Source organism: Mustela putorius, unplaced genomic scaffold (assembly GCF_011764305.1).
Source record: "Mustela putorius furo isolate JIRA1106 unplaced genomic scaffold, ASM1176430v1.1 tig00003859_pilon_pilon_pilon, whole genome shotgun sequence".
In the NCBI taxonomy this organism is placed as follows: Eukaryota; Metazoa; Chordata; class Mammalia; order Carnivora; family Mustelidae; genus Mustela; species Mustela putorius.
Window position 1 is genome coordinate 29,705,702 of NW_025422011.1, and position 16,313 is coordinate 29,722,014.

Below are 16,313 nucleotides of genomic sequence, written 5' to 3' on the forward strand. Positions count from 1 at the left end.
CCTGCATAGGGGCTGTCAGTAAAAAGTTAGGGTCAGGAGAAGAGATCATGGAGAGGATTCAAGGTCACATGGGGCTGTTAATCAGAGAACACAGGTCCCTCATTCGCAAACCAACCAACCAACCAATCAACCAAAACCTGGTTAAGTCATATAACTTATGAAAGAGACCCTTTTTTCTCCTTGCTTTGGTATAAAACATGGTTAACTAGACCACAAAGCAGTTATCCAAATCAATGGTTCTCAAGGAACATTAAAAAAAATCACGAATCCTTGGGGCCATCCAGACTACAGGGGAATCCTAGAAAATGAGGCCAGGCATCAGTAATTTTTAATGGGCATAAAAGGAATTCCAGTATGCAGCCAGGTTTGAGAGCCGCTGGCCTCAACTTTCTACTCCAGACCCTCTAGGCCTGCCTGTCAGGCTAAGAAGATTAGAACACCAACCTAATATGACACCAAGGACATCTGGGGGTTGTGGGGAGCTCAGAGCTCATGTGAGACATTCCATGTCCCTACTTACCTGGCAGTCCCTATTTGCTTTTCAAGTTTAAGGGGCTATTTCTGCAACTAGAGTCCTTCGGAGTACTAATGTCATTAGAAATGAGAAATCCCAAGTAAAAGGCGGCTTGCTGAAAGCCGCCTACCAGGAGCATACTGTGTCCTGGGTAAGAGTTTGGGGTTTGGACTCAGCCTGCTCGAGCACAAAACTTTGTACCCACTGGAAATTAGCTAAGACACTGGGCAAGTGCTACAGCCGCCCTCCACCCCCACCGTCTGTAAAATGGGGAATGTGCTGGCCTCTGCCTCCTAGGGATGGTATGGGGTTTACATGAATAACTTCATACAAAGAGCTTACGAGAGTTCACAGGTTCAATGAACAGCAAATGATAAATGTTGGCTATTATTATTGCTTTGTAAAACCCCCCTTCTTTCAGCATAGTTAAAAAACATTTCTTGAGCTCCTGGGTGCCTCAGTCAATCATTAAGTGTCTGCCTTCAGCTCAGGTCATGATCCCAGGGCCCTGGGACTGAGTCCTGCATCAGGCTCCCTGCTCAGTGGGGAGCCTGTTTCTGTTGCTCTCCTACTCCTGCTCTTTCTCTCTCTCTGGCAAATAAATAAATGAAATCTTTTTTTAAAAAAGTTCTTAACTTGGTATAACCCAAAGTTTCCACTCGTTGTGGTCACAAAAGCCTCTAGATGTATCCTGAAGAAATGCTGATTTAAATCCATGACTTGCTACATAGGCACGAGATCTCTGGCCAGAGAGCCAATGGGCAGGAGGCTCGAAATCCCATCCAATGTCAGTTGTCCATGGTACCGGACACCCGGGGATGGTGGCCAGAGCCTGGCATCTCCTGGGAGAGGGCTGAGCCCCTCTCCTGCTCAACCATCAGAGTGATATTTCTACCTGAGTTTCCAAATCTCTAAGAGGTATCGGGTGAAATGGAAAAGGGGGACCTGTGAAGCTCTGGCACAGATCAGCCCCTCCCCAGCTAGCTGCTAGCTTCCGGGTGCAATGGAGGGCTGGGAACCACTCTGCAGGGACAGAGTCTGCCTGTAAGGGAAGAGAATTTTTAAAATATAGTCAAAGCCAGGTTGGGGAGCTGAGATTATGGGGTACAATGGAAGGCCCCTGACCTTTTTATAAATGTTTCCAAATGTTGCCGTCACATCATCTTTTCAAATTATAAGCCAACGAAAGCCCACAGAAATGCATGAGGCACTCTTGCTAACGAGCTTCCATTCTCATTAGTGGGCAGGAGAAAAAACACCACCGGCCAAGTTGGGGACACAGACGCTGGTGTAAAGGCAGCCAGAGAGGCACAGATGAACGAGTAGTGTGTGCCTGTGTCTAGCTCCCTTGCCCCTTCTCTGCTTCCCCACCATTCTGAGAGCTGCGGGCAGAGGGTGTTGCTCTTTCATCATCCAGATGATGGGCCTTCTGCACGTCCACCCACCCAACACTTGTTACTAACCTCTGCCGGCAGCAAGCTCCCAGCGCCACCCAACCCCCTCTGGGAGGTACCCTTTCCATCCTGTGCCACCTGCAGGCAGGGAGTTTATGGCCTGGAAGTCAACATGAGCAGAGCTATGGGGCCACCTGTGGCCCGTCTGTCTGTTGACTCTTAGCTCCTCCTCCTTGGCAGCTGCCGACGGGCAGGCAGAGCTGGGGATGGAGGTGAGAAGCTGAGACTTGGGGTCTTTTTGCTCCCGTCATCCAAAGGCCCCTGCAGTGTCCTGCTGGAATGCAGGACCTCTAGATGTCAAGAGGACAGAAAGGCAAAGGGCGGGCAGTATTTACCCCACCTTACCTGGGGCCTGAAGATATGGCTGAAAACCAAAGTGCTGAGTGCCAGGCACAAATGCGCTGGAGCCCGAGGGGAACTTGCAATTTCAGTTTTGCTCCTATGAGCAATGGGGACACAGGATGTAAAATTCACAACAGGACTTGGAGGGGGAGGGAATAAGGCGTGGAGGGTGCTCGGCAGAGGGCCTGGCATCTAAGAAGTGTTGGATGAATCGTAGCTGCTAAGGTTACTACTGTTGTGGTTTATTATTACGTGAGATTACTAGATCCTGGGGGAGAAGAGAAGAACTTCCTGTGTGAGCTACCCCTCTTGCCTAGCAAAGAAAACACAAACACAAGTAAGCCAGGAGCTAGAAGCAAGTTGTGAAGCCATGTAACTGTTCAAAGCCTTGGTTCTGGCCCTCTCCTAACAAGCTTCTCGGGCTGTGGGCCTCTCCTGGGCCCAAAGGAAGGAGAAGAGCCGTGCCCATTCACGGCTCTGTGTAATGTGCTCTCTATCTACGCGACCTCGGGTAATCCTGGCCTCGCAATGACACCGTAGGGACATTTTACTGAAGTCATTACACATGGGGAAATGGAAGTTCAGAAATGTACAGAGTTGTCTGAGGTCACACTTCCGGGAATAGTCCTGGAGTTAAGAATAAAACTTGGACCGGTCAGCGACCCAGCCCGTGCATTTGCTGCAAACGTCAACCACACTGTCTCCAGCAGAAAGTGTCTCAACCCTTCTCACTTAGATCCATGTTTTCTGAAAGCTGATTTGAGGAAAAAAAGTGTGTGTGTGGGGGGGGGGGGGTTAACTAGCATTTCCAAAATCCTAAGAAGTTAGATTAGAATTCAGGACAAACAGAGATGCAGCCGACAGGAGTCTTCAAAGGTTTCTATTTTGAGGAAGTTACCTTTGTGCCCGAGTGGCTGAAATGAACTGAGAAGGGCAGGCTGTCTTTGCCAAAGGAAACCGGGCACTGCCTCCCCAAGGCTGGTGACGTGAAACCAAACCCTGACTGCTGGCATCTGGGTGCCTTTATTCCTGCCAAGAGGTGACTTTGTTTCTAAGAATACAAAGGACTAAAAAAGGTATCCTGGAGACCACAGCAGTGAGACAAACAGCCCTCCCTCTCCCCTTAATTCAACCTGGGTAGGTCAGGAATCCCTCTGTCCCCAAATCCAGAAGACCGAGAAGAAGAAATTCACCCGATATGTTTCGGTTTAAGTTTTGGTAAAATCAAAACTCGGACGAAACCATCTGGTAAGGCTCTAACTACCTCCCTTCCTGTCAGTCCTCCTTGTAAGGGAAGAAGGCAAGGGCGCGTACCTTATTTCCCTCTCTCCTTCCCCAATACATCCCATTTTCTTTGCATCAGGGCTGGTTTCCCCAAAACCAAAGGTGAAGCACAAAACCAAAGAAGGGCAATTCTATTTTACAGGGCAGGAAACAAATGTTTGCAAAACAACACCAACAGCAACAACTCAAATCCCAAGTGTTGGGGGCAATACAGAAACAGAAACAGAGTCCATGTCAAGAAGTCCTGGTATGAAAGCCCAAGACTACATTTCTTGTTTTGATTTCCAAAACAGAGCTTAAAATTGGTTTGCTCAATTACAAAAAGAAGTCTCTTTAGGCACTCAGGAGATATGCTGACTATTAACATATCAATGACAACAACCAAAAAGGTACTCACTGTGCTTGTTGCTTTTATGGATTTCAGTAGAAGGAATCAGCATTCCTGACACCTTCTATGCTAGGCACAGGGATTCCATGGCCTAATAGTAAAAAAGCCCTCTCTAAAGAACCTACAGAATTGAAGGTATGGAGCTAGCTTACTGCCCCTACAGTCAGAAGCACATATTTGCCTATGTAAATATAATGTTCTCAATGATTCCCACAAAGAAGACTGGGAATAACGACGGTCAACATCCCCTGTCCTACACATCACGTGACTTAAGGCAGCATTCGCCTGCTCTTTTCATACGAATGGCTGTATTTCTCCACACTAAACATACAGTGGTACGGGTGAGCAAGGAGCACCCATGTGGAACTCCTTTGAAAATGTCCCTCAAGTTTCACAAGTCTAAGGTGGAAACCAGGATGAGACCCAAGTTCCCCCATTGCATCTGAGAGTAGAACACAAACTTCTAAGTTTCAGAAAATTTTCCTTCTTGCAACTCTTAAAAACTAGGCACAGCAGGGTGTTTTCACAAAATGAGGGACTATGTGGCAAGAGGAAGATGGGGCCCTAATCCAGAAGAGGGAGCGAAGAATGCACCAGCCCAGTAGCTGGGAGGCTGACCTGGAGGGCAGCCAGTCCAGGGTGCACGAGAAGCTGGGGGCTGCTGGAGGGGTGTCACCAAAGGGACAATAACCTGAAAAGATTCTGAGTTGTCCGACCATCTGGAGAAAAGTAGGAGAACTCTGTTAGAAACGTTGGAGGTGAATTTGTATAGGTACGTAAAAACCAGACCAAAGAAAAGGCAATAACCAACCCTAGGAAAAAAAATTTCTACAATCCAGGAAATGGTTCTAATACATCACACATGAACCATGCTGTATGTGACATTTACAGGCTTGTAATACAAACACTGGGTGTTAATTAAACCAAAAATTGTGATATAACCAGACCGGGGAATAGGAAGGGGCGAGAACAAGTTCTCAGTTTATTTAGAGAGCTAAGTCCTGGTCTTCCACAGTAAGAAGTCAACAGAAGCTGTCCGAAATTAATAGGCTGAAATACACAGCGTGAACATGTTTTTTTTTGAAATATGGAGAGAATATAGGAAGAAATGGCTGAAAAAGCTGTTAAGTAGCTGTCCCTAAGGAGTAGGACCGGGAGGTGAGGAGACATGGGGCAGAGGACTGCCGCTTTTCTTTACTGGCCGTGAGTCTGGTTCAATTTGTTTTATATACAAAGCACGTGTATGACTTTATTAAATTAAATAAACAGCCAACTGAAAAAGACGCTGGAACATCACGGAGTTTTTTGAGGAAGAGAAACAACTATAAAGGGAAACAAAAATATTGAGAGTTGTGCTTCAGGATGTTTATTCTAGCTGGTCACAAGTTCCCTTGGCTGGAGAGGAACTTGGTCAGATCACAGAGTCTTCCTATGGCTAAAATACTCAGGAGGGCTTAGCAGAAGCCGGGGTTCTTGTCTGCCTTGCAGGGTTCACCAAAACACCAGCACTCCCCAGCAAAGCCCTACCTCAACAAAGACTGTCCCGCAGCTCAATCATAATACTCAGCTTTCTCTTCTGACTTGGGAAAATGCTCATTTGCTTTTTTCATGGTTATAATCCCCGCAGTCATTCCTCACAGCAGTCGTAAACAGCGACAAAGGTGAATGTAATCCTTAAAACTCAAAAAAGTTACTGGCGCTGGGCTATTTAGCTACCCTGGGGGTTTAACGAAGGACTTTTCCTCCTTTTCCAAATCAGTTCTAAGGTCACTCTCTTTCCTGCTCCCGCCTCTCCTCCCCTCCCTGCTGCTTGGGGAGGCTGCAGAGAGGGTGAGGACCACTGGAACTCTGGAGTCAGCTGGGGTCCAAGTCTGAGTCCTGGTGCAGGGGCCACTTCCGAGTGGGGTCATCTAATATGGGCAAGTTCAGGGGCGTCTGCGTGGCTCAGTTGGTTGAGTGTTTGTCTTCGGCTTGGGTCATGATCCCAGGGTCCTAGGACTGAGCTCTGCTTTGGGCTCTCTGCTCAGAGGGAAGCCTGCTTCTCCAGCTCCCACCCCCACTGCTTGCATTCCCTCTCTTGCTGTCTCTCTGTCAGATAAATCAATAAAATCTTAAAAGATAAAATAAATAAAGTAAATAAAATGGGCAAGTTCAGCGCCCTGAGGCAGCTTCCACATCCATAATGCAGGGGTAATCCTGGTACCTATCTTGAAGAAGTGGTACAAACATAATGTGAGATAACGTGTGGAAAATACATAACTCTGGGCTTGCACAGAATTTGTTACTATTATTGCCAAGTAATCATGATTGTTTCTTTACTTCAGACGAAGATCATGTGAAATTAAGATTATCCTGCTGATAGCCACGAAATGGAAAATACCAAAACTTAAAGCAGAGATTAAAAGGAACACCTGAGACACACAGGGTGATTCCTACTTGTTCGTCACTGTAACGTGAGGCGGGGGTGAGGTGGGGTGATGTGCACCCACAGCCTGGAGTGATCTGGCTCCCGAATTTCCCTCAGCCACGTCAATGCCCACTCCCTGAAGCACAGAGAGCCTGCTCTTAAAGTGCCCGTCACCACTGAGGAGACACACCGGAACAGCCCAACTCCCAAAAGCGGCCACTGGGTTTTCTTTTCTTTCTTTCCTCTTTTTCGAAAGCATGGCTAATAGGTTCTATTCCAGAGACCCCTGGTGAGGCAGCTCGCTGTCTGTGAAAAAGGACAGAGAAACCCAGACAAATCTTCCTGTCCTTGGCACTGGGCGCTGCTTCCTCGGACCGGAGCTGCACTACCTCGTCTGACAGGAAGGTGGCGGTCTTCTCCCAAACTTGTTTCAAAAAATCCCAAGTATCTGAAGAACGCAGTAAAACCTTGAAAAATGACTGCTGTCAAATAATACCAAGAGGAAAAATTATAATCCACTTAGGAATTTTAAGAAACCAAGACAAATAACTCATGTCAAGGGGGGGGCTAATGTACAAGACAGAACATAACGGGGATGGACAGATCACCTACATTTGTATCCTGTCCTTCTCTTGCTTGGGCTCTGTCCACACATCCCCAGGACAGTTCTGGCAGCCTGTGATAACCCCCAGGCCCTGCAAGGACAGGGAGTGGCTGTGGGCGAGTGGTGGGGTGCGGCTGGGTTGGGCTCCAACTCCAGCAGGGCCTCTCCTCATCTGTTAACTGCTCCAAGGCACCGGCCCTCTTCTGGCTACTTGGCACCCGGGCACTGCTTCATCCCCTCCCCTGTGCTCCTCTCAAAAATAAACAGCATTGAGAGCAAAGAATACGGAGCAAAAATCAGTCCTTCCTGCCGGGATCTCACACCAAAAGGCCTCACCTCAGCCCTGCCTCCCACTTCCACCACCACCTTCGCAGAGGGGCTGTCTTCCCCCACCAGGGTGCGGCTGGAAGAGCCCACGGGCCACGTGCATGGACAGCAAGTGGGAAGGCAGGCACATGGGGGTGCCAACCTGCCAAGGAGAACAGATGGAGCCTAGCCAGGCCTCTGTGAAACGTCCATAAAACCCAGATTTCCAGATGCTTTCAATTGCCTCGTCCCCCTGATGGCAAGGAAAACGCAGAGTGAGTGCCCGGAGCGGCTCAGACACGAGAGTAAACCATGCACCGCTGGGAGAGGCAGCAGCGAGGATGGCTTGGCCGCTGCACAGGGCAGAGCGGAGAAAACCACACACCACACCACAGTGCACCAGCCTCCCAGCCCCCAAATGCTGCACATAAACACTGGGCACGACCCACCATCAGACCTCCGCTGTAGGCTTCCTCGGAGATCTGGGAAGGCTGGAGGTGCTTTCTGACCATACATACTAAACACGGGCGTGTCCATTACCGACACAGGGAGCAGAAGCCAGGTCTGCTGCTGTTTCTGGGGTGTGCAGCCCATGGCAAGCTGCTTAACCTTCCTGGGTCCTGGCTTCCTCCATCTGAACATGGGGCTGTCACCTGGCCTCCACGGGTCCACGGGAAGTTCCAACGACTGAGCAAACACGACAGTCCTGTGTGAGCCCCAGCGTGCCGCACAGACGCCGGTACAAAGGTGTACTATTAATGAGATCGACCGCAGCCATAAATGGGGGGGGGGGGTGGTGGTGGTGAAGGGGCCTCTTTCTGAAGGACCAGAAACCAGATCTGCCCAGACAGCCATCTCCCCATGAATCCATAAATGCACTGCCGCCAGTGGCCACAGCAGCCAGTTTTGGAGGCTTCTCCAAACCCTGCCCTTCTCCGCCCGGTCACAACACTGGTAGGGGAGTTTCTGGCCCTCTGGAGTTTCCACCTGGCTATACTTCTGTATTTCTCCAATCTAGTCCCCACTCAAACCACCTGCCCTTCATTCTGCCACAGGCCTCATGGATTTCAGACCTCCTGAGAGCTGCGCTAGTCACATTTTCCCAACCAAAACCAGGTTCTGTGATCTAACAAAGGAATTTCGGTTCATCTGTGACTTTAGGCCTTGGAAAGGAGCTATAAAAATATGAAAATTAAATCATTCATGGGGTCACACTGACCAACCGCCTTTCTGGAAAAAAAAAAGGGGATCTGCAGGACATGTCTGCGGAACTGCAGGGTGTGCTCCTCAGAGGCCTGCCCTGGCCTTCCCCAAAGAAGAGGTGCTGGGGAAACGTCCTTCTTCTTGGATGATCCTTCCATGCCTGGTCCCCTCCAAGTCACACTGTGAGAGAATCCACGATAAAGCACTTGCTTGGTAAGGAAGACCTCCCGAAACGCGGGTTATCGCTGCCACCTCCCCTCCAGTTCCTCAAACCACGGGCACTGGATGCAGACCAACTTCCAATCTCCAGCTCTGCCGTCGATGAGCTGATTCCCGGGCTCAGTTACTTAAACTCTCTGAGCCTGTTTCTAATACCCATTTCAGCAGGTTTATTTCGATGATGAGAGGCAAGGGCATGACCACATGGCAATCCTGCTTCCTCTCTGCTCCACGTCTCCTCAAATGACAGTACCGTCTCTGGTCCCCAAAACAGTCATCTCCACTATGCTCTTCCTCCCATAGCTAATCAGACCCAAGGCCTTTGATGCCTTTCCCCTCGGACACTCCCTATTTTCTGTACCCCATTGGGCCTGGCCAGGCCACTGCCCTGGTTTGGTCCTTGCCACCCAACACCTGGGCCAGACGGTCACTGCCCTACCCTAGCCACTCTCTGACCTGCTGCCACTGTCAGCTTCCTAAAACACAATAACACAATCAGACCACAGCTTCTCTTTCAAAAGGGGAGTGAGATTCATGTTTTTGCTACATATGTATTAAAACCTCTGGAAAGATTCATCAGAGGGGTGTCTGCATGGTTCAGTCCATTAAGTAGCTGCCTTCAGCTGGGGCCACGATCCCACGGTCCTAGGATCAAGTCCCGTATCGGATTCCCTGCTTGGCAAAGAGTCTGCTTCTCCCCCTGCTTGTGCTCTTTCTCACTCAAAACAAAACAAACAAACAAACAAAAAAACCCAAAAAAACAAAAAACCCCCCCCACAAGAATCTAGCAACAGTGGTTAGAAGGAAGGGAAGTCTCTCTCCATTCTTTTATGCTTATCAACTTCGGACTGTGTGAATTTATTACATACTCAAATCATCATTAATTTTTTAAAAAAATGATTCTGGTTTCCACCTGAATTTCAATATGGTCCAAATCACCCAATGAGCATATCCTCTCAAGCCTGGTTCCTTCCATGTCTCTGGCCCAATTTTCAGCTACCTTACTACAAGATGTTCAGGCCACAAATACACTCGTGGAGTCCTCCACATGGTCCAGGGATGCCACTGTAATGGCCAGTGCCACAGACCGGAATCAGGCTGAGCACCTCTGTCCCAAATCTCACACTGCTATTAGGGATCAGCCTCTGGAAACACTGGAATAAACATGCTGTTGCTACAGCACGATGGGGGGGGGGGCATGTTCTAAAGTAGGTGGAAACCCTCCTCGCTTCTTTGCCCCAAACCCCGAGAAGAATCACAGCCCCAGACATTTGAAAAGGAGCTCAGGGAAAATCCAGCCCAACCCTCTACCCAAGGTGAAAGGCACTGTGACAGCCAGCCCGGGCTTAGAGAGCTCCTATGTTGGAAGGCAGCTGTCTTTCTGTTTGAAGAATTTCTTTATTCCTTCAAAAGTACAGGGAGGTGGTTAAGAACAGAGTGGAGCCAAACCCTGGCACGACCAATTCCTGGCGATGGCTCTTGGTAATGTACCTTCGTGTTTCTGAGCCTCTGTTCCACTATTGACAGACTGCAGAGAAGCACGGTATCCACGTCATCGCGCTTGGCATAGCATGCTTGTCACACAGCTCAGGAAGTGCTGGCGGCTGTCATTACTGCTACAATATATAAAGGTATTTCCTCGAGTGAGTGCAGCTATGCCTTTTCTGTTCAGGTCTGTTCCTGTACCCACCACAGCATGCACCTCCCTTTTCTGCAAGACCCCGCTGCTTCAAAATCCAGAGAGAAGCACTTCCTTGTTCCTCCCTCTCTGTTCCAGTTTTCCCTTCTCTGGCTGCAGGAGGGCTGGAGGCACCTGCCACACCCCTGGGGTAGGGGCGGAGGAATCCTGCTAGGATTCATCAGGAAAACCACTCCCCATGCACAAGCAGAGAGCCCAGATTTTCACTGGCCTAAAGGAGCCGCTGCTCACTTGGCCAGATTTCAGGCAAGGTGCTTTTAAATGACCCACCCTAGGTGGGGGATCTTCCACTCAACACTTTCAGTCCTTGCATATGTTAACACTGAAATCGTGTAGAAAAGTGTATTTTCAAGCATTACTAACCACTTCCAAAATAGTCTCTGTTGTTTAGAGTCTTCCTTTCTTCACCCTCTGCTGTTTTTCTCTTAGCTTCAAGCGGAGCCAGAGGTAACAGAGGGACCGATTTGCTGGTTTTCCACCAATATAAACAACCACTGAATTTGGGGGAAATGCTGCCGCCAGGTTGGTACACGACGCGCAGCCAGCAGGGGGCGCTCATCCCCCAGACGACTCTTCTCCGCGCCTCGAAGACTCCCAACCAAGCTCCTCAGATAGGAGCGGATCCTGCAGCCTTCTGGTCATCCTCTCGGCAGCGCAGTCAGCCGACCTGGGCCACCATCTCGCTTTCAGTGGCTGCTGACTGGCTACCCCGGGGGCAGGCTGTGTCCTGGGATGAAATGAAATGATGCACACTGCCAGCTGTCGCCACTGCTATCGGGCGGGTCTACTGGCGTTAGCACCACCAGGGACAGCAGAGTCGGGGCCAAGTCTTCCGTGGTGGCAGTGGGCACACGCGTCGTAAACTGAAGAGGGATTTTCCAGAACGGCTGGTACCAAGGAGGCCACCCTAGCCTAGGGACTAGGTGAAGCGGGTCTACACAAGTGTGTGTTCGAGCCCCGGCCCCGGAACTAGCTTATAGCTTAGACAAGCCATTGCTCCAGGCCTCTTCCATAAGAAGAAAATCACCAAAAAAGAAAAATTCACCTACCTCACCGAAGAGTGATAATGATGAAAGAGATTTGTTAATGAAAACTGGCTCAGCACCCAGCCCGTTAATGTGTTTGTTCAGCGTTTGTCACCATGACCCATGACCTCACTGACTCCAAAGAGCCCAAGCCCTTAAAAGGAGGTAGGGATAAATGTGTGTGTGTCTGTACACAAAGATTCGTGTACATACACAACACAAAGTTGAAACTGTTTGGGGACCTTTAATTGTTGCTCTGCTGGCTTCCTTATCGAATTAACAAGCTTCAAGTCTGATGCTGTATTTTAAATACTGTACATCTAACTTTGTTAAAAGGTACCAGTGGAATGTACTTCAGATGGCTTTAAATTCTCCTGTTGCATTAAAGTCTGAGAAGCCATACAAACTCTGACAGCCCAAAGAATCCATCCACAAGCCCCAAGGTTTTCCAGTGTGACCTTGGTCCCGAAGCGTCATTAAACACTCACGCTAACGGCACCCTGTGTTTGCAAAATAAAGCGCCCATTGTGGGATCTGAGAAGCTGGAGCTTGGAACCCTGTCATTGTGCTTTAAATAATTTTGTGAATTACTAATTTCGATGAATCCCCTTTTGAGTAATCACCTTTTTTCCCCAAGGCTCCCCCCATTTCCTCCTTCCACAAGAGCCATCCTTTAGGCCCTTACATTTCTACTGAAATAAATTCCTCTGCCATTATTCACAATCCCCCGTGTATTCATTTACACACATTAAATTCATTTGTGCAATTCTGCCAAATAAGTGTTTATAACACAGGAATGTGAGAAGCCACATCAAAAATGACATGCATATTATAATGTAACAATACAATGTCACAACAGTGACAGACCTCTGGTTGGCACGGTCTAACAGACCTAACTGGGTGGCTCATCAGTTAAGCGTCTGCCTTCAGCTCAGGTCATGATCCCACGGTCCTGGGATCGAGCCCCACATTGGGCTCCTTGCTCAGCGGGGAGCCTGCTTCTTCCACTCCCCCTCCTCTCTGCTTGTGCTCTGTTTCTCAATCTCAAATAAATAAATACAATTTTTAAAAAATCAAATCAAATCACGATACCTAAGTCATGATCCCAGGATCCTGGGATCGAGTCCCACATCTGGCTCCCTGCTGCACAGGGAGCCTGCTTCTCCCCCTCCCCCTCCTCTCTGCTTGGGCTCTATCTCAAATAAATAAAATTTTTAAAAAATGAAATGAAATCATGATATAAGCCAAAAACCATCAACATATATATTAGAAGGTATTATTACTTTCTGAAATTATATATTTTTAATCTAAAGAGCAAGTGATTTTCAAACGGTGAAGAAGGGCCGTTACTCCACAGAAGCACTCAACGTCACCTTACGTAACGCGTGTGTCCCTCTCACGTCCTCTGGAACACGGGCTCAGGGAGAATGAGACTTAGCTCCCTAACACCTGGAAGAGTGGCTGCCATTTAGGAAATGTTTAAAATTATTTGTTTGGATGAATTCCAATTTCTTTCAGTCCCCACCTCATGCCCCTGCTGAAGTATAATTGTGTTCTCAAGAGGCCCAAAGGTGTTGACTCACAGCAGGTCTTGAGTTTACTTCGGGGCCTCTGAAGTCTGGTACTCAAGTTCAATCTTGAGAACCAAACCTTTCCATTAATCACTAGAAGGCCACATCCAGCCGAACCAGTCCGATTATCATGTGGACTCCTAAACATGGCTGAAGCATGAAGGATCTGAGGCCTCTGTTCCAAGAGGGCTGGGGGGGCCCTGTCTTTATGAAACTATTCACCAACTTTCTTACTGCTTTCTACACTAAGTCATCACCTCCAGAATGTTCTTCTCCCTTTTTCTTCCCCCACCTTCCAGGGAAAGGGCGACTTCCTCAAGGAAGCCCGCCCTGTCCCATTCATCACTCACAGTGCTCAGTGCACTCCCTTTGCAGACATCCCCATGCTTCACAGGGACTTCGTGTGTAGAGTCTTCTTGGTAGACATTACACCGCACATGGGCAGACACAGTGCCTGTTGGTGCCATGCTGGGCTCCCCCCGGGACAGCGCCTAACACGCAGGAGCATGTGTTCCTAAGCATTTACGGATTGGGCTGAATGAACCCAGTCGTTCTCAATCTGAAGCCCAACAAACTAAACCCTCGTTCTCCTGGAGCCTTGTTCCAGAGGAGAAGATGCGAAAAGTGTACACGTGCAACAGCAGAAAAAGGAACTGGGCATTCCTGCCCCTAACAGGTCCATAACTGGAGAGGACAGCATAAGAGGGGGCTGCCACAGGCTTTTTAATCAATCAATCAATTTTTTTGGGGGGGTGATAGAATATTTTATCATCTTTTAACCAGAGAAACAACTACCATCTTGGGACTTTTCCTTTCCAGTGTCTTGGAGCTCTGTTCTTTAAAAAATGGTCAAAAGCAAAGAGAGAGACTGGGTCACACAGGAGATACCTAGACAGAGAATTTCAAAACTGGGGGTGGTTTGTAGTAGTGAAAAGAGTATAATGAAATAGATTTGGGCTCCTAATCCCTCTGCTTATTCACTAAACATCCTAAACTGTTTAATGCATCTGGGCCTCAGTTTCTTCACCAATAAAATGGGGGAAAGCGAATCTACTCATGGAGCACCAGAAAGACAGAATGAAATAGTTAACCAGCGCGTATTCTGTAAGCATCAAGGTGTCCTACCAACATGAGTTATGCAAAGTGAAAACCATCGTGGGGCTGAAATCCAGTCTTCGGCCAAAGTATCCCCTATGCTTTCCAGAAAGAATAAGAAACAAAGAATTAGGAGGGTAATCTTTTTTGTTTTTATCTCAGCACCTCTCAAGAAGGATTTGATGCCATCACCATCACCCTTCTTAAAAAACCACTCGGCCACAGGAGAAGAGCGATCCAGCTGGCCTTTCCCCCCCTTACCCCAATAAGCTGCCTCAATGGGCCTAATGACCTACTTTCCATCTCTTTCTTCATTTTTTCCTCCGAATTTCAGAACAGGCTCTATTTTACTACCAACTCCCAGACATTCACAATTCATAAACAGAAACGTCAGAAATGTCCATGGAGTCTCCACTCTGGTGATGGCTTGTGGCGTCCCCCGAGTCAGAGCCCGTCCGCGGAGCATAGTACAAAGACCCCAGAGAGGTCACCTCCACCTGTTCCGTATGCGGGTATTTACACCAGACGGTGAACTCATCCCTGACGCCTTCTTCTGACGACAGCACGACCACAGAGTAGGGAACACAGAGAGAGCCTGGGACCTCTGAGCGTCGAGAGCCCCTGAGAGCAGGGTGGTGGGGTGAGAAAGAGTGCGTGGAAAGGAGTTGGGGAAGACAAACTTCTGATTCCTGCCTTTTTGCCTCGGGCTCACCCACACACAGATGCAACACTCTGAGGCACAGCTGCCAAGGAGTGGGAGTGAAGACGGGGCCTGGCGACTGTCGGGTGGGAGAAAAGGGGGGCTCACATACGTATGGGAAGTAACGGGCCGGACCGAGCAACAGTGTCACGATGGGCACTAGACGGGGCAGGGAAGACGGCAAAGAAGAAAAATGACAGAATCCAGGTGCCAACATGACTGGTGCTTAGCGTCGTAACGCACCGCTTTCTGGATCGTACTAAAACACCAGCTTGTTACTTCTCCGTAAGAAGAGAACCACTCGCTATCTTGAGAAAGGACAGACTTGCAAACGCAGTACAAAGTTAACAGCTAACTGCTTGCTTAGGCTTAAGTTTTAAAGACGTGAATTTGAATCGCCGATCTACTAGATAGTAACTGTGTGACTTTAGAGAATTAGAGAATTCTCTATTTATATAAGGAATTCTTAGAGAATATAATATATAAGGAATTCTTAGATTATTCCTTAACTTCTCTGTTTCCTCATCTGTCCCACAGTACCATACCTTATGGAATTTTGGGGGGAGTAAAATGTGGCCACTTACAGAAAGAGCTTGGCATGGTGCCAGCCACATGTCAGGGTTCAAGAGCTGTCACCTGCTGTTCCATTTTCCTAAACCCAAGAAGAGCCTATTAAAGTCTTTCCCTTCAAGCTCCAGCATTCCCTGGAGTCTGGGGTCCAGAGCGCTCATAAATACCCGGCTCCACAATTCTACCTATTTGCCCACAGATAGACCTTTTTATATAAGTGAAAGTCTGGCTCTTCTGACCCAGGCTGTTTGGCAGGCATAGGGGAGCAGGAAAGGAGAAGGCAGGCACAAGAATGTGAAGAGGAATAAGAATGGGATTCAAGGCACACCTCGCAGCACACTCACCGAGTCTGGGTCTCGCTGCTGTTCGAGGAAGGCTGAGAATTCCACCAGGCGAAGTTTGGTTGTGCCAATGGAGCGGCCCTGCCAGGCAGGGACCGAGGGAGCTGCGGCTGATGCCGGCTCGAACCCTGGAAGACCAATCAGTACCTTTAAGGCAGGCCCCGTGCGCCTTACCTCGGGCCTGAGGCCAGGGCTGGGGCTGGGTCCTGCAAAACAGCTCTCCCTCACCCACCCCCCTCACACACACCAAGAGTCTAGGGGCAGAAGGAAGTCAGGCGGTTGGGGGGATTCTGGCCAAGGACCCAGAGGCACAACGCTAGGTAGCGCCTCACGTCAACGTGGGCCCAGGTTAAGGGCTGGAGCACACCCCACCCGGACAAGGGGACCGGCTGGGCGCCGGCAAGGACCCCAAGAAACTTCCGGGGACTGCCCACCTCCTTCCTTCAGACTGCGGTAACCAGCACTACAGAATTACTTCCTCAGGATGCCCCATGGCACTGAGACAGAGTACCACGCATGAATCCGCGTCCCATCTGGGGACTCGGTAACAGGCAGCAGTTGAACGGAGTGACCCCACGTGCACACAGGTGC

At 49.0% G+C, this 16,313-nt stretch overlaps 1 protein-coding gene across 18 annotated transcripts in view; it reads right to left on the bottom strand.

Annotated features, from left to right (window-relative positions):
• Positions 1-16,313, bottom strand: part of TEAD1 (TEA domain transcription factor 1) — a 261,179-nt gene that overhangs the window by 41,279 nt on the left and 203,587 nt on the right. For all 18 annotated transcript variants that reach the window (XM_045065808.1, XM_045065807.1, XM_045065805.1 and 15 more), the window contains one exon: positions 15,726-15,850. In XM_045065808.1, the coding sequence (XP_044921743.1) occupies positions 15,726-15,850 (125 nt within the window). The remainder of the gene's footprint in view (positions 1-15,725; positions 15,851-16,313) is intronic.